This window comes from Prionailurus bengalensis, chromosome A2, assembly GCF_016509475.1.
Source record: "Prionailurus bengalensis isolate Pbe53 chromosome A2, Fcat_Pben_1.1_paternal_pri, whole genome shotgun sequence".
In the NCBI taxonomy this organism is placed as follows: domain Eukaryota; kingdom Metazoa; phylum Chordata; class Mammalia; order Carnivora; family Felidae; genus Prionailurus; species Prionailurus bengalensis.
In genome coordinates this window covers 76,182,512-76,199,953 of record NC_057348.1, presented here as the reverse complement: position 1 = coordinate 76,199,953, position 17,442 = coordinate 76,182,512, and the positions used below count along the sequence as shown (strand labels likewise).

Genomic DNA, 17,442 nt, shown 5'->3' with positions numbered 1-17,442 from the left:
AATAAATAAATAAACCTCAATAAAGGATTATGAACCTTTATCTTTGCTTTAATCTAATGTTCACTTGTACCCTTATTCCAGTCTTTTCCTCTTTCTTGATTCTTGCATCCTTACACTTACCTGCTTTTTCTTGCCATGGGTAAATAGATCTGGGAAGACTGTTGACTGAGGCATGCGGTTGATCATCTGATTTGTCTAAATTGGTTAATGAATCCATTTCTGGTGTCATTCATGTCAGTATGAAGTATAGAGAGTCATCTGTACACTTTTTAAGCTGCTTATAAATGGATTTGAATCTCCATTGATCTGTCACATCTATAGGATATGAGATTTTTTTTTTTCTTTTTTGACAACTTTGCTGATGATGAAAATATCCTGCATTATTATCCAGTCCAGAAAAGCCTTCAGAAAATTGTTGACATGACCTGTTTGGAACACTTGGGGTAGTATCTAATGATTTTCAAACCAGCTATTCAATAATGTCTTCGAGTATTTAGTGGGGATTGACCTCTGAAATAAATTTCAGAATCTATCTTCCAGAATATTTTCTTTTCACTTTGCAAAATTTTAGGCAAGGTATTGCCTGTCTGGCACCCTTTGTGACATTTCCCTTATGCTGATTAAGTTCCCAGAGTTTACTGACAGTGTCTCTGTTATCACATGATCTGATTTGACTGGAGAGTTAACTTAAAAAAATTGACTAGTTTCTTAGTATTTCCTCTATTCACTCCACTTTGAAAATTGTTCTCATGGGTGGATAAAACAAGAAGAAAATAATACAGATTTACTTTCTTTTGTTGGTAAGTATAATAATATCTGAAGTAATACTTCTGTCTTTCATTTCAGTACTTTGGGGTATTTTTACAAGTCTTGGGTCATTTCAAACATCTTCATGTTTTAGGTGTCACTATATTGAATATTTTCACAGATGTCTTTTTTTTTAATTTAAACTTATTAGAAGTAACTTACTGTGTAGTCTTACCTTTTTATCATAAAGATTACTCATGTGACTGTATATGTTTTACTATATACGTATAGTATATAGATGTTTACATATGTCTATATGTATATAATATGTAGACTATATTACCTTTTCCTGTTCCAGTTTAATATAAAGTTTTAGAATCAGATACAAATTTGAATTTCAGCTCTGCTTGTTAATGACTGTATGTCCTTGTTCAGTTAGCCTCTGAACTAGTTGATTCATCATGTAAATCCCCATTTTTTTTTTTTAATTTTTTTTTTCAACGTTTATTTTTGGGACAGAGAGAGACAGAGCATGAACGGGGGAGGGGCAGAGAGAGAGAGACACACACACACAGAATCGGAAACAGGCTCCAGGCTCTGAGCCATCAGCCCAGAGCCTGACGCGGGGCTCGAACTCGCGGACCGCGAGATCGTGACCTGGCTGAAGTCGGACGCTTAACCGACTGCACCACCCAGGCGCCCCTGTAAATCCCCATTTTAATAAGAATAACTGCCTTACGGGATTATTGTTGGGACTTAGTAAAGTAGTAACCTGTAATACACTTAATCCAGTACCAAACATCCAATAAGCTCTAATGTCTAATAACTGGTAGATACTATTGGAGTTTTCCCATCTCTAAGGATTTTGAAATTCTTAGATTTTCCTGAAGAGTAAGGCATTTGTCTAGCTAGCTATGGTCACTGTCCCCTACTTTGAATTATAGACTTCAAGATGATGTGTATTATTTCCCATGGTTCTTCCTATTTCTTTTTGCTGTTGTGGGAAATGTCAGGATTTTGTTCATTTTTTTGTGGCTGAATAATATTCCTTTATGGATATAGATCACACGTGTTCTTATTTTAATTTTCTTTTTGTTGAAGTATAATTGACATAGTATTAGTTTCAGGTGTACAGCATTGATTTGACATACTCTTACTGTTTCTTACTTTCTGATTTAGGTTCAGAGAAGTGTTTTTTAACACCTTTATTGCGATATAGTCTTGTGTATCCTTTACCCATTGAAAGTGTACGATTCAGTGGTTTTTTAGGATGTTCACATAGTTGTGCACTTGTCACCACTGTCTTAATTCCAGAGCATTTTCGTCACCTCAGAAAGAAACCTTGTGTCCATTGGCAGTGACTCTACATTCCTCCCTTCTCCCCGGCGCTGGAAACCGCTAACCTACTTTCTCTGACCCTGAAATTGCCTATTTGGGACTTTCCGTATAAATGGAATTCATGGCATTTAAATCTGTGGCTTCTTCACTTAGCATAATGTTCTCCAGGTTTATATATACTTGATAACTCTTTTTTTGTTTTAATGTTTATTTTAGAGAGAGACACACACAGAGTGCAAGTTGGGGAGGGACAGAGAGAGGGAGAGAGAGAGGGAGGGGCACAGCATCCAAAGCAGGCTCCAGGCTCTAGGCTCTGAGCTGTCAGCACAGAGCACAATGCAGGGCTCGAACCCACGAACTGCAAGATCATGACTTGAGCTGAAGTCGGGATGCTCCACTGACTGAGCCACCTGGGCGCCCCATACTTGATAACTCTTTATAGCCAAGTATTCCATCCTGTGGCCCTAGCACATTTTGTTTATCCATTCATCAGTTGATGGACATAGGGCTTGTTTCCACTTTGACGCTGCGTGTTTCACTGCCGTGACCGTCTGTGTACAGGTTCTTGTCTGGGCGCGTTTTCACTTCTCTTCCACATGTACCTGGCGGTGCAGTCGTTGGGTCAAGCGGTAATTCAGTGTTTACCCTTCCAAGGAGTTGTGCTGTGGAGCGCGGCTGCCCTGTCGTGCGGTCGCTGGCAGCGTGAGCTGCTCTGCCTCCTTATCGCTATTTCGGTGCTTTCTTGACTTGAGCCACTCTAACAGGTGTGCTCTAGGGTCTCGGGTTTTCATTTGCATTTCCCTAGTGGCTTGTAACATGGAGCATCTTTTTATGTGCTTACTTGCCATCTCTGTATTGTCTTTCCTGGCATTTAAATGTTTTGTCTTTTTTTCAATTTGTTTTATTGAATTTTGAGACATCTTTGTGCAAAGAATATAAATTCTTTATCATATAGCTGTCTTACAAATATTTTTTCTCAGTCTGCCTTTTCTGTATTCTTAATATTAGCTTTTAGAGAGAAGTTTTAAATTTTGACGTCTCTTTTATCTTTCATCTTTTTTTTTCTTTCATGGATTGTGCTTGCGGTGGTGTGTGAGCCTCACTCAGGGTCACAAAGATTCTTTCCGTGTTTTCTTCCATAAGTTTTATTTATTTATTTATTTATTTATTTATTATTTTTTAATATGAAATTTATTGCCAAATTGGTTTCCATACAACGCCCAAAGCTCATCCCAACAGGTGCCCTCTTCAATACCCATCACCCACCCTCCCCTCCCTCCCACCCCCCATCAACCCTCAGTTCTCAGTTTTTAAGAGTCTCTTATGGTTTGGCTCCCTCCCTCTCTAACCTCTTTTTTTTTTTCTTCCCCTCCCCCATGGGTTTCTGTTAAGTTTCTCAGGATCCACATAAGAGTGAAAACATGGTATCTGTCTTTCCCTGTATGGCTTATTTCACTTAGCATAACACTCTCCAGTTCCATCCACGTTGCTACAAAAGGCCATATTTCATTCTTTCTCATTGCCACGTAGTATTCCATTGTGTATATAAACCACAATTTCTTTATCCATTCATCAGTTGATGGACATTTAGGCTCTTTCCCTAATTTGGCTATTGTTGAAAGTGCTGCTATAAACATTGGGGTACAAGTGCCCCTATGCATCAGCACTCCTGTATCCCTTGGGTAAATTCCTAGCAGTGCTATTGCTGGGTCATAGGGTAGATCTATTTTTAATTTTGGGGGGAACCTCCACACTGTTTTCCAGAGCGGCTGCACCAGTTTGCATTCCCACCAACAGTGCAAGAGGGTTCCCGTTTCCACATCCTCTCCAGCATCTATAGTCTCCTGATTTGTTCATTTTGGCCACTCTGACTGGCGTGAGGTGATATCTGAGTGTGGTTTTGATTTGTATTTCCCTGATGAGGAGTGATGTTGAGCATCTTTTCATGTGCCTGTTGGCCATCCGGATGTCTTCTTCAGAGAAGTGTCTATTCATGTTTTCTGCCCATTTCTTCACTGGGTCATTTGTTTTTCGGGTGTGGAGTTTGGTGAGCTCTTTACACATTTTGGATACTAGCCCTTTGTCTGATATGTCATTTGCAAATGTCTTTTCCCATTCCGTTGGTTGCCTTTTAGTTTTGTTGATTGTTTCCTTTGCAGTGCAGAAGCTTTTTATCTTGATGAGGTCCTAATAGTTCATTTTTGCTTTTAATTCCCTTGCCTTTGGAGATGTGTCAAGTAAGAAATTGCTGCAGCTGAGGTCAGAGAGGTTTTTTCCTGCCTTCTCTTCTAGGGTTTTGATGGTTTCCTGTCTCACATTCAGGTCCGTTATCCATTTTGAGTTCATTTTTGTGAATGGTATAAGAAAGGGGTCTAGTTTCATTCTTCTGCATGTTGCTGTCCAGTTCTCCCAGCACCATTTGTTAAAGAGACTGTCTGTTTTCCATTGGATGTTCTTTCCTGCTTTGTCAAAGATGAGTTGGCCATACTTTTGTGCATCCAATTCTGGACCAATTCCATTGGTCTATGTGTCTGTTTTTGTGCCAATACCATGCTGTCTTGATGATTACAGCTTTGTAGTAGAGGCTAAAGCCTGGGATTGTGATGCCTCCCACTTTGGTCTTCTTCAAAATTACTTTGGCTATTTGGGGTCTTTTGTGGTTCCATATAAATTTTAGGATTGCTTGTCCTAGCCTCGAGAAGAATGCTGGTGCAATTTTGATGGGGATTGCAATGAATGTATAGATAGCTTTGGGTAGTATTGACATTTTAACACTATTTATTCTTCCAATCCATGAGCATGGATTGTTTTTCCATTTCTTTCAATCTTCTTCAATTTCCTTCATAAGCTTTCTATAGTTTTCAGCATACAAATCTTTTACATCCCTGGTTAGGTTTATTCCTAGGTATTTTATGATTCTTGGTGCAGTTGTGAATGGGATCAGTTTCTTTATTTGTCTTTCTGTTGCTTCATTGTTAGTGTATAAGAATGTAACTGTTTTCTGTACCTTGATTTTGTGTCCTGCGACTTTGCTGAATTCATGTATCAGTTCTAGCAGACTTTTGGTGGAGTCTGTCGGGTTTTCCATGCATAGTATCATGTCATCTGCAAAAAGTGAAAGCTTGACTTCATCTGCCAATTTTGATGCCTTTGATTTCCTTTTGTTGTCTGATTGCTGATGCTAGAACTTCCAACACTGTGTTAAACAACAGCGGTGAGAGTGGACATCCCTGTCGTGTTCCTGATCTCAGGGAGAAGGCTTTCAGTTTTTCCCCATTGAGGATGATATTAGCTGTGGGCTTTTCATAAATGGCTTTTATGATATTTAAGTATGTTCCTTCTATCCCGACTTTCTCAAGGGTTTTTATTAAGAAAGGATGCTGAATTTTGTCAAATGCTTTTTCTGCATCGATTGACAGGATCACATGGTTCTTTTCTTTCATTAACGTGATTTATCACATTGATTGATTTGCGAATGTTGAACCAGCCCTGCATCCCAGGAATGAATCCCACTTGATCATGGTGAATAATTCTTTTTATATGCTGTTGAATTCGATTTGCTAGTATCTTGTTGAGAATTTTTGCATCCATATTCATCAGGGATATTGGCCTGTAGTTCTCTTTTTTTGCTGGGTCTCTGTCTGGTTTAGGAATCAAAGTAATGCTGGCTTCATAGAATGAGTCTGAAAGTTTCCCTTCCCTTTCAATTTTTTGGAAAAGCTTGAGAAGGATAGGTATTATCTCTGCTTTAAATGTCTGATAGAACTCCCCAGGGAAGCCATCTGGTCCTGGACTCTTACTTGTTGGGAGATTTTTGATAACTGATTTCAGTTTGTTTGCTGGTTATGGGTCTGTTCAAGTTTTCTGTTTCTTCCTGTTTGAGTTTTGGAAGTGTGTGGGTACTTAGGAATTTGTCCATTTCTTCCAGGTTGTCCAGTTTGTTGGCATATAATTTTTCATAGTATTCCCTGATAATTGCTTGTATCTCTGAGGGATTGGTTGTAATAATTCCATTTTCATTCATGATTTTATCTATTTGGGTCATCTCCCTTTTCTTTTTGAGAAGCCTGGCTAGGGGTTTATCAATTTTGTTTAGTTTTTCAAGAAACCAACTCTTGGTTTCATGGATCTGCCCCACAGTTGTTTTAGAGTCTATATTGTTTATTTCTGCTCTGATCTTTATTATTTCTCTTCTGCTGGGTTTGGAGTGTCTTTGCTGTTCTGCTTCTATTTCCTTTAGGTGTGCTGTTAGATTTTGTATTTGGGATTTTTCTTGTTTCTGGATTGCAATGTATTTTCCTCTCAGGACTGCCTTTGCTGCATTCCAAAGTGTTTGGATTGTTGTATTTTCATTTTCATTTGTTTCCATATATTTTTAAATTTCTTCTCTAATTGCCTAGTTGACCTATTCATGGGTTGACCCATGCTTTTGGAGGTTTTCCAGACTTTTTCCTGTGGTTGATTTCAAGCTTCATAGCATTGTGGTCTGAAAGTGTGCATGGTATGATCTCAGTTCTTTTATACTTAGGAAGGGCTGTTTTGTGACCCAGTATGTGATCTATCTTGGAGAATGTTCCATGTGCACTTGAGAAGAAAGTATATTCTGTTGCTTTGGGATGCAGAATTCTAAATATATCTGTCAAGTCCATCTGATCCAATGTTTCTTTATTGATCCTGTGTCTAGATGATCTATCCATTTCTCTAAGTAGAGTGTTAAAGTCCCCTGCAATTACCACAGTCTTATCAATAAGGTTGCTTATGTTTGTGATTAATCATTTTATATATTTGGGGGGTCCCATATTCGGCACATAGACATTTATAATTGTTAGCTCTTCCTGATTGATAGACACTCTAATTATTATATAATGCCCTTCCTCATGTCTTGTTTCAGCCTTTAATTTAAAATCTAGTTTGATATAAGTATGGCTACTCCAGCTTTTTTTGACTTCCAGTACCATGATAGATCTCCATCCCCTCACTTTCAATCTGAGTGTGTCCTCAGGTCTAAAATGAGTCTCTTGTAGACAGCGAATAGATGTGTCTTGTTTTTTTTATCCATTCTAATACCCTGTTTCTTTTGGTTGGAGCATTTAGTCCGTTTACATTCAGTGTTATTATTGAAAGATACAAGGTTTAGAGTCATTGTGATGTCTGTAGGTTTCATGCTTGTAGTGATGTCTCTGGTACTTTGTGGTCCTTGCAACATTTTACTCACAGAATCCCCCTTAGGATTTTGTAGGGCTGGTTTAGTGGTGATGAATTCCTTCAGTTTTTGTTTGGGAAGACCTTTATCTCTCCTTCTGTTCTGAATGACAGACTTGCTGGATAAAGGACTCGGCTGTATATTTTTTCTGTTCATCACATTGAAGATTTCCTGCCATTCCTTTCTGGCCTGCCAAGTTTCAGTAGATAGGTCTGCCACTAGTCTTATGGGTCTCCCTTTATAAGTTAGAGCCTGTTTATCCCTAGCTGCTTTCATAATTTTCTCTTTATCCTTGTATTTTGTCAGTTTCACTATGATATGTCGTGCAGAAGATTGATTCAAGTTATGTCTGAAGGGAGTTCTCTGTGCCTCTTGGATTTCAAAGCCTTTTTCCTTCCTTGGATCAGGGAAGTTCTCTGCTATGATTCGTTCACGTACACCTTCAACCCCTTTCTCTCTCTTTTCCTCTTCTGGAATTTCTGTTATACGGATATTGTTTCGTTTGATGCATCACTTAGTTTTCTAATTCTCCCCTCATACTCCTGGATTTTTTTTATCTTTTTCTCAGCTTCCTCTTTTTCCATAATTTCATTTTCTAATTCACCTATTCTCTTCTCTGCCTCTTCAATCCATGCTGTGGTCACCTCCATTTTACTTTGCACCTCATTTATAGCATTTTTTTAGCTCCTCATGACGGTTTCTTAGTCCCCTGATCTCTGTAGCAATAGGTTGTCTGCTGTCCTCTATGCTTTTTTCAAGCCCAGCGATTAGTTTTATGACTATTATTCTAAATTCTTGTTCTGTTATATTGCTTAAATCGTTTTTGATCAATTTGTTAGCTGTCGCAACTTCCTGGAGTTTCTTTTGAGGAGAGTTCTTCCGTTTCATCATTTTGGGTAGTCCCTAGGGTGGCTTCAAATTGCAGGGCACTTCCCCTGTGCTGTCTGGAGTAACTTGTGTTGGTGGGTGGGGCCGCAGTCAGACCTGATATCTGCTCCCAGTCCACCGCTGGGACCACAGTCAGACTGGTGTGTACCTTCTCTTCCCCTCTCCCAGGGGCAGGACTCACTGTGGAGTGGTGTGGCCCCTGTCTGGGCTACTTGCACACTGCCAGGCTTGTGGTGCCGCTTCGATGGGATCTGGTGTATTAGCCAGGGTGGATCCGCAAGGTGCACAGGGGTGGGAGGGGCAGGCTTAGCTCACTTTGCTGTCGGTGGTCCCCTGTGGGAGGGTCCCTGCATCACCCGGAGGGAGGCAGACCCATTGGAGGGATGGATCCACAGAAGCACAGCGTTGGGTGTTTGTGAGGTGCAGGCAAGTTCGGTGATGGTAACTGGTTCCCTTTGGGATTTCAGGTGGGGGATGGGAGAGAGAGATGGCGCTTCCCAGCGCCTTTGTTCCCTGCTGAGCTGAGCTCTCCCTTCCAGGGCTCAACACCTCTCCCTCCCATTGTCCTTTCGCCCTCCCACTTTCCGCTCTCCAAGAGCAGAGCTGTTCACTTTTAACATTCCAGATGTTAAGTCCTGCTGGCTGTCAGAACTCAGGCAGTCCAGCCTCTCCGCTTTTGCAAGCCAGACTTCGGGGGCCCTGCCTTGCTGGGCGGGCTGCCCCTCCACCGCCCCGGCTCCCTCCCACCAGTCCGGTAGCACGCATCACCTTTCCTCCCTTCCTAACCTCCTTCCGTGGGCCTCTTGTCTACACTTGAGAGGTCTGGAGAGTCCATTCTGCTAGTCTTCTGGCGGTTTTCTGGGTTTTTTAGGCCGATGTGGGTGGAATATAAGCTATCAGCAGGAGGAGGTGAGCCCAGTGTCCTCCTATGCTGCATCTTCCGTTTCGATCTTCCATAAGTTTTATAATCTTGGCCTTTACCTTAAGGTCCACGATTCATTTTGGCTTAATTTTTGTATATGCTTGTGGTTGAATTTTTAGTGTTACTGTATTGGCTTTAGTTAACTCAGCTTTCCAAAAACTCCTGAAACTTTTAAAAATGAATGCATAAACCTAATTGGAAAGGTAAAACCTCTTAATGGTGAATTTTAAATTACCAGGGGATTTTGATACAAATTCTTGCAGAGGATATGCTCATAGTTTTTCATATTTAATGTTGTAAAATTATATTCATCTTGCCTATTTCACAAATAGGTATTCAAAATGATAATTGCTAAAATAAAACCAGCGTTCTGTTTAAATTATAATTTGAATAAAAAAGTAAACATGTCTCTATTGAGAAAATAAAATATGAAACCAGTTTAATAGTTTACAAACATCGGTAATTAGTAGCAACAAGAGGCTTTTTCTTCTCCCTCAGGACCTCCTTTCCCACTTGTTCCCCTCCTTCTGGACCAACCAGTTCCGGTATAGCTCTTTCCCTCTCTTCTTCAAGTCTTTGTGCACACGTCACTCCCAGTGAAGCTTTCCCCAATGACCCCATGGTTTAAAATTGCAGGCTTACTCCTCCAGTAGTCCTGGTTTTGTTTCCTCATTTATTTCTCTCAGAGCACATTATTATCCTCTGAATTTTACTTCATATGCCTCCCCTACCAGAGTATAAGATCCCTAGGGGCAACGTGTTGTTCACTGATGTGTGCCTAGATTATAGTAGGTGCTCAATTAATGTTGAAGGAATGAATAGATTAGTATATGAAATATGTTTGCCACAGGTTAATTTGAGGTTAATTTTAAACCTCAGAGCTTCTAATAGGAACGTATTAATAAAAGAAAATATCTGACAATAAGTTAAAATGCTTTGGTAAATATCTACTATGGAAACTTTAATTTTTTTTTTTTTTTATGACTTAAAAACTATTCTCTACAGGGTTCAGTTTGGCAAAGACTTGGTGCTGATGTGACTGCAGTTGAGTTTTTAGGTCATGTTGGTGGAGTTGGAATTGATATGGAGATATCTAAAAACTTTCAACGCATCCTTCAAAAACAAGGATTTAAATTTAAATTGAATACAAAAGTTACTGGTGCTACCAAGAAGTCAGATGGGAAAATTGATGTTTCGTAAGTATGCTACATTTGGTTTTGATATGATATCCTTAAGAAAAACACTCCTTTTGCAGAATCAGATTTGGTTAGAACTTAGGGCCATCTTACTGCTTAGTATAACTCCATATTGCTTATTAAATCAGTCCATTGAAATTCATGGTTAAGTTGATGCTAGGAAAATTAACCCAGTGTTCTCACTGTAATGTGATTTCTCATAGTATACATTCAGAAATATTTAAACTCTCAATGTTCAGTGAAACTCAGTATTTTTAGATCTATGTGGAAATCCATAATATTAGATTGCTTACTGTTGATAGACCTCTAGGGGATATGTACAGTTTTTCATTGCCTGACTCCTGTTAGAATTGTTGGCAACACTTGAGAAATGTCTGGTCTTAATTTCTAAGTCTGTGAGTTTTTTATGTTGATGTGTGTTTAATAGTCATACACTGTTCATTGTCTAGTATTGAAGGCGCTTCTGGTGGTAAAGCTGAAGTCATCACGTGTGATGTGCTCTTGGTTTGCATTGGCCGACGACCCTTTACTCAGAATTTGGGACTAGAAGAGCTTGGAATTGAACTAGATCCTAGAGGTAGAATTCCAGTCAATACCAGATTCCAAACTAAAATTCCAAAGTAAGTTGGATAGTTAATTGCATTTTCAAAAATGTTTTAATTTATTTCAAACACTGTTGTGAAAATCTGACTTTTGCCACGCTTAAAACATGCCATTGGCTTTGGGGAAGAATGGTAAACTTCTGTGTGAAAACAAAACTAACAGAAGTTTTTCATTACCCAAAGACTAGAACCTGAACTCACAGATCTGTGAAGAGCTGTATTTTAAATACTTATCGGTTATTTAATAACTAGAGACTTTTATTTTTATTACCACGGCATGACTGAAGATGAGTATCTGTGGTGGCCGAAGTTCACCATGTTTCTTTTCATCTGTGCGGTAGCATCTATGCTATTGGTGATGTGGTTGCTGGTCCGATGCTGGCTCACAAAGCGGAGGATGAAGGCATTATCTGTGTTGAAGGAATGGCTGGTGGCGCTGTGCACATTGACTACAACTGTGTCCCATCGGTGATTTACACGCACCCTGAAGTTGCTTGGGTTGGCAAATCAGAAGAGCAGTTGAAGGAAGAGGTAATTATCTTTTTTTTTTTTTTTTTAAGTTTGTTTATTCTGAGATTGCAAAGCCAGTGGGAGAGGGGCAGAGAGAGGGGGTGAGAGAGAATCCCAAGCAGCCTCCGCACTATCAGCAAGAAGCCCGATGCGGGGCTTGAACTCACACCATGAGATCATGACCTGAGCCAAAGTTGGACGCTTAACCAACTGAGCCACCTAGGAGCCCCAAAAGAAGAGGTTATTCTGAATGCGAGGGTAGTTGTACTGTATAGCGTATGAACTGTGTTAATGACCCTGGTGGCTGAGAATCATTTTATTATTGCATTAATGCATTTTGAAATTATGTAGAAGTTATAGCTTCTATACTTTTCCCTTTGTTAGTAGCATAGAGGAGATCATTCACTTGCCTGTATTCAAATAGTAATTCCAGAGCTTTTTAATTTCCCTTGAAATATCCCCAGGTAGACTGGCATTTGCATTTGCTTATGTTTGTACCCAAACTGTGTCTCATTAGCAAGAGGCTTTGGTCTTGCCTTCAACACACTCTGAAGAATTGCCTTCTTGGGGCTTATTTTCTGAAGAAATGACGGATGGTTTCACCAATGGGAATGCGTTGTTTCAGAGTTGACATAGGTTTTCCTTTTCTGTCTCTCCCAGGGCATCGAGTACAAAGTCGGCAAGTTCCCCTTTGCTGCCAACAGCAGGGCGAAGACCAATGCTGACACAGATGGCCTGGTGAAGATTCTGGGACAGAAATCCACAGACAGGGTACTGGGAGCACATATTCTCGGGCCAGTGAGTATTCTAAGACCCCACATCCCATCGTGATTTCTGGAAAGCGTTGCTCTGTAGATGAATTTAAAACCATCTGCTGTTTACATCCTGAGTTTTTTATTTACCGGCAAACATTTGTGTGTGGTTTCTGATAAGGCAGCACTCAGTCTTGGCCGTCACATCATCAGCTTTCCATACCGCAACTAAGGTTATCCTTTTAAAACCTACACCAGGCCCTGGGCCTGCCTAACACTCTCCAGTGACCCTTTTCAGCTTTGGGCTGTTATATCCAAGGCCCCACTAAATCTGGTCCTGTCTGCCTTTGACCTCATGTCTTCTCACTGTTGCCTTTTGCTCATTGATTCCCTGTCTTGTGGGCCTTCTCTCAGGTTGTTAACAGGCCAGTGTTGCCAGGTTAGAGCCCTTGGGCTTGGAGAACCTGTTGTCTAGAGAGCTGGGCCTCCCGGGCTTTGCATGAGTGGCTCCTACAAGGTCTCAGCTCACGTGGCGCCTCTGAGGGAAGCCTTTCCTACCACTGAATCTGAAGTATGGCCTCCCCCAAGGTATCCAATGTAATCATGATGATAGGCCACTCGAGCGCTTACTCTGGAATACGTTTTTCTGAATACATTCAGTAACTTTAGTTTTCCCAATTCTGGGAGGTAGGAGTCACTCTTCCCATTTCTGAAGTGAATAAATGGAATGAAGCACACAGCATGAGCACTTAAGGTAGTAAGTGGTAAGATTTGAATCCAGGCCAGCCGGCTCCAGAGCCCAGGCCCTTAACTTCCGTGCCACCTTTTCTGTGAAGCTTTTCCTGACTGAGGCTTTGGTTAACTGCTGTAACAGCAAATCTTGTTAGCTTGTAGTTTTTGCCTTGGGACATAAACGACTTCTTGGTTTATTATTTTCAAGGGTGCTGGTGAGATGATAAATGAAGCTGCTCTTGCGTTGGAGTATGGAGCATCCTGTGAAGATATAGCTAGAGTCTGCCACGCGCACCCGGTAATTACCAAAGTGTACGGAATAATGCCTACCTAGATTTTCGTCTCACCTGCAAATAATTTGCTTTGTAATTTCAAATTTCTTCCTTTACAGACCTTATCAGAAGCATTTAGAGAAGCAAACCTGGCTGCATCATTTGGCAAATCAATCAACTTTTAAAATAGAAGATTCTATTTTTCTGAAATCTCCTGGGAGCTTTTGTAGAGGTCACATTTCTGAACAGGAAATGCTCACAGCTCCAAGAATTTCTAGGACTGAATTATGAAACTTTTGGAAGGTTTTAGTAAGTTTGGACGGAATGGAATAATCTCATCTATTTTAAATAAATTTAATATTTTGTTTCAGCACATTAATATTGGAGGCAGAAGCTACTTATAGTAGCTTCCTGGAACATTTTCTTCAACCCATATTTTCATGCTGTTTCTGAAAATTCACCTTCACTAAATTTATGTTATGTAGCTTTTAATCTCTGCTATTGTAAAGTTGGATTTACTTACATGGATGGAGCTGGAGGTAGGGTATGTGAACCAGCCGTGTTTGTTGCAAGGTGATCAAGTTATTTTAAACTTGGTTTTCATATTGGAAACAGAGTTAGTCATTAGAATAAGGTTAAAATATGTATAAACCAAACCAATGTAAATAAATGGTCTCTCACTTGTTTTATTTAATCCCCAAATTCTTACGGTTTAGAGGTAGAATGTTTAAATTTTTAAGGACCCATTGAGGTCTACAGTCTGTAGTTAGTTATCCAAATTAAGGAGATACATCTGTGAAATTCAAATATTAAATGAGGACTCATGTATTACAGCAGGGAATGAAAATCCAGAAATAAACAGTCTTAAATATTCATTTACTGGTTGTTTTGAATGGATATCAAGATGGTCCTAGTTCTTCTCTGACTACCGCTAGTGTATATTCTTATTTCTCTTTATTGTTCATTTTAGAGGCCCGGATGTATCTTTTTACCACACTGGGGGACAACTGTAAGGTCATTACCTTTACGTCTGTGTTAGTGATTCCAGCTCTATGTGGAACATAGACTTTTGGAGACATAGCATATTTAGTCTGCTGTCTTCTATGGATTTCCAGTGTGTCCGTGGCTGGGTAAATGACTATTTCTTTGTATTTGTTGACTTAATGTTTAAAATGGCCATTGCTTGGGGCGCCTGGCTGGCTTAGTCCATAGAGCATGCGACTCTCGACCTCATGGTTGTGAATTCGAGCCCCACACTGGGTGTAGAGGTTATTTAAAATCTTTGAAGGAAAAAGTGAAATGGCCATTTCTCAAATAATTAAATGTTAAATGGGCTTTTGCATATTTTAACTAAATTTAAGTATCATTTCAGATAAGTACTTCTTAAATTTAGGTAAGTGTATTCTGAAAAGGAAAAGAAACTATCTTGAAGTAGAAGAAATATGTAAACTAGATACTTGATTGCAATTTAAAGATCACAGTCTAAAGAAAATTTAGAATGTAATCTATCAGCAGAAAGCTGTGTAGAGTAAGATACCGTCAGTATCTTGTTACTGAAAATGCTCAGTAGTCTTCAGGTTTTAGTGGCATCACACACATAATGGGTCCCATCTCCCTTTTTCTTCCTACGTCCAGTAGTCGTAGATTGTGGTGCGGTCATTATGAATGTGACATTGTAAAGGCTCTGGGTTGTTACCTACCTCTGAAAACTAGGGAATTTTTCTTCAGTAGGCAGTTAACGTGGCTAAGCTCCCGACTCCAAGTTTGTTGTCTTTGCTGGGGGCAGAGGCCAACCAGAGGTCGGGCAGATTGTATGTGCAGTGGGGTGGCCCTCCCCACCGTGCCATGCTCTTCTGGGGTTCTTTCCTCCTATTTCAGTTCTCCTCATTGCCCCAAACTCAGTCCTTCCGATCCTGTAACCAGAAAAACTTGGCTTCTGCCCAAGTTGCCACTTCCTGGGACCTACCCTCAAGTGAAAAGCCGTTAAAAATGGGAATTACACCCAGTGCTGTTCTTGGTCACCTCCCTTGTACCTTCTGCCTGCTTCTGGTTCTCCCGGACCTGTACTTTTTAAAAATATGTATATATTTTGTGCAGAGTTTGCATTTGATATTAGGAGGGTTGGCCTGATATGTACTACTTTGCCATTATTGGAAATGACCTCTTGTGTCTTAAAATCTGAAATCCCAATCTTATGTGAAGTGCCAGTTTATTAAACTTCAAAACCTGTCCCCTCCTCTAGGGAAAAAGTTTCTAATTAGGGAATAGTGAAATAGAATTTAAGTTCTAGCTGTAGAAACAAAATGGTTACATATATCTAGGTGGGAACAAAGTTGTGGGTGTAAAACGAATTTTAAATATTCACTTATTAAGTTCTCAATATTTTCTTGGCTTGTGAAGGGTGTGACTCAGTTGTCCAGTTCATTGAGCTGATTAAAATGAGTGATTTCAAAGTGAGTCTTTAAACTGAAAAGGAATGAATAGTAAACAAAGTACTTAAAATTAAGGAAAGAGAACAGTTGCTGTAGTAGATGATGAGGTGAAACTACTTTGCTAGGTATTGGGATCTCTACCTAAAGAAAAATGACATCATTGCCTTGAGGGAGGAAGTTGCCTTATTGTTTGAATTAGGTCCGTTTAGCTTCTGTTCAGGCCTAGCTTCAAACGCAGCTGTGTTGTGTGTGGGGGTGGCTGGTAGTGGTACACGGTCATGGCCTTGCTGTAACGAGAATGTGTGAGAAAACCACTTGGGCCTGTTGTTACCCAGCTAGCTCGGCTGTGAAGTTGATGCAGGTCTGGCGTTACTCCGGCTATTTTCTTTAGTGTGTGGAATGGTCGTCCTGTGATTGTTTTGGCCTCACCTGCAGATTGCCGTGGAGAATCTTTAGTCTGTGAAATCTAATAAAGAACAATATAAAGGTGAGCAGTTCCAGCACCCCTTTGTACTGTGCCCTGCTCAGCTGGCGGGAACAATGTTTATATCCGGCTGGATATAGTCTAAACCCTCCCCTCACCATCTACAGTAGGGCCGGGATTGCTAACCCTTAAAAGCCACAATTTACCCTCCTCATTCTCTAAAAATTGCCTTCTGTTCTCTTTCCCAGACCGAGGAGTATTTAGAGGAGTTTCGGAGATTGGATTTCCTGAGCAGCCATTGAAATGGTGAAGGTGGTTCAGGCTGTAGCCTTTCTCCTCCCCTCCACTGGGAGTCCCATGGGGAGGTGATTTCGGGGGCAGATTTGTGGAGGATATTGACGTAGCAGACAGATTACAGCCTGCTTACAGACAAGACAGAAATTGGGGTCCCAGAGGCAAGTGGCTTGTTTATAAATCCATCTGTACATTGAAACTGTTTTTGGTTAAAGGGATTCCTGAACACTAAATCAGTAAAACAATGTAAGAAGAATACTCAGTATAGATTTATACAAAAGCACTGTACTTTATTTAACTCCATACAAAATGTGGTGATTAAAAACATTAAATAGGTAATCAGTTTTAGTTTTGAAGATCATTGTCAGTTTTTAAAATGTAGCTATTTTACTTTGGTCACCTCAGCCACCTTGCAGCCCTTTGTTACAAGCAGGTGCTGTAAACAGCAACTTTCTGGCTTATATCCTTGAGGAGCGAACGGACTTCTCCTTCCAGTCTTACTAATTCTTGAGCTTTATCTTCTAAATATTTTTGATTGTCCTCATATTTTCTTTCTAAATCTGTGGGAGAGAAAAAGAAAAAAGTCTGAGCAATTTATTCTAGGTTGACCTCAATCTAACAGTGGTCGTTTGATTTCCACCTTTTAAATAGAAGAAACTTTACGGTGTCCTTATTGTTAAATACGTCCTGAAAGCACGAGCCTAAGCCCTACCTTTCAGGAGCTGCAGCTTGCTGTTTGCTTGAGCCAAAAGTGTTTTTGCTTCATTTTGTAGCATTTCAGCTTTTCTTCTGGCATCAGCTGACTCTTCAGTTTTTTGGGCAATTAATTTTTCTACTTTCTTATACTTTTCATCAACTTCACCGTCCAGAGCCTGTAGTTCCATGGAGACACAAAGAGGTGATAAATGTAATCTCGGACATTAAGAGCCTAGTGTAATTGGAGAAAGCTTGGAACCGTACTCGCGCGTTGAGCTATTCAGTGTAAATATGTTGAAAATATTGTGGAACAGTGAAATTAAATATAACACCAACATGAGTTTTTAAACTCACGTTTGGAGTTGTAAGCAGGTCTCTAGGGCTAAGCCTTTAGGTTAGCACTTTTCTGGAGATGTTATAGGACAGTTATATGG

General features: G+C 40.1%; 2 protein-coding genes across 2 annotated transcripts in view; one reads left to right on the top strand and one right to left on the bottom strand.

The window, feature by feature from the left end:
* Positions 1–14,037, top strand: part of DLD (dihydrolipoamide dehydrogenase) — a 35,197-nt gene extending 21,160 nt beyond the window's left edge. The window contains exons 9-14 of the mRNA XM_043588592.1: positions 10,104–10,294; positions 10,744–10,914; positions 11,238–11,427; positions 12,067–12,204; positions 13,099–13,188; positions 13,282–14,037. Of these exons, the coding sequence (XP_043444527.1) occupies positions 10,104–10,294; positions 10,744–10,914; positions 11,238–11,427; positions 12,067–12,204; positions 13,099–13,188; positions 13,282–13,347 (846 nt within the window). The 3' untranslated portion in view covers positions 13,348–14,037. The remainder of the gene's footprint in view (positions 1–10,103; positions 10,295–10,743; positions 10,915–11,237; positions 11,428–12,066; positions 12,205–13,098; positions 13,189–13,281) is intronic.
* A 2,540-nt stretch (positions 14,038–16,577) lies between these two features.
* LAMB1 (laminin subunit beta 1) overlaps positions 16,578–17,442 on the bottom strand; it is a 75,425-nt gene continuing 74,560 nt past the window's right edge. The window contains exons 32-33 of the mRNA XM_043588591.1: positions 17,025–17,184; positions 16,578–16,872 (exon numbers count right to left, since the gene is read on the bottom strand). Of these exons, the coding sequence (XP_043444526.1) occupies positions 16,736–16,872; positions 17,025–17,184 (297 nt within the window). The 3' untranslated portion in view covers positions 16,578–16,735. The remainder of the gene's footprint in view (positions 16,873–17,024; positions 17,185–17,442) is intronic.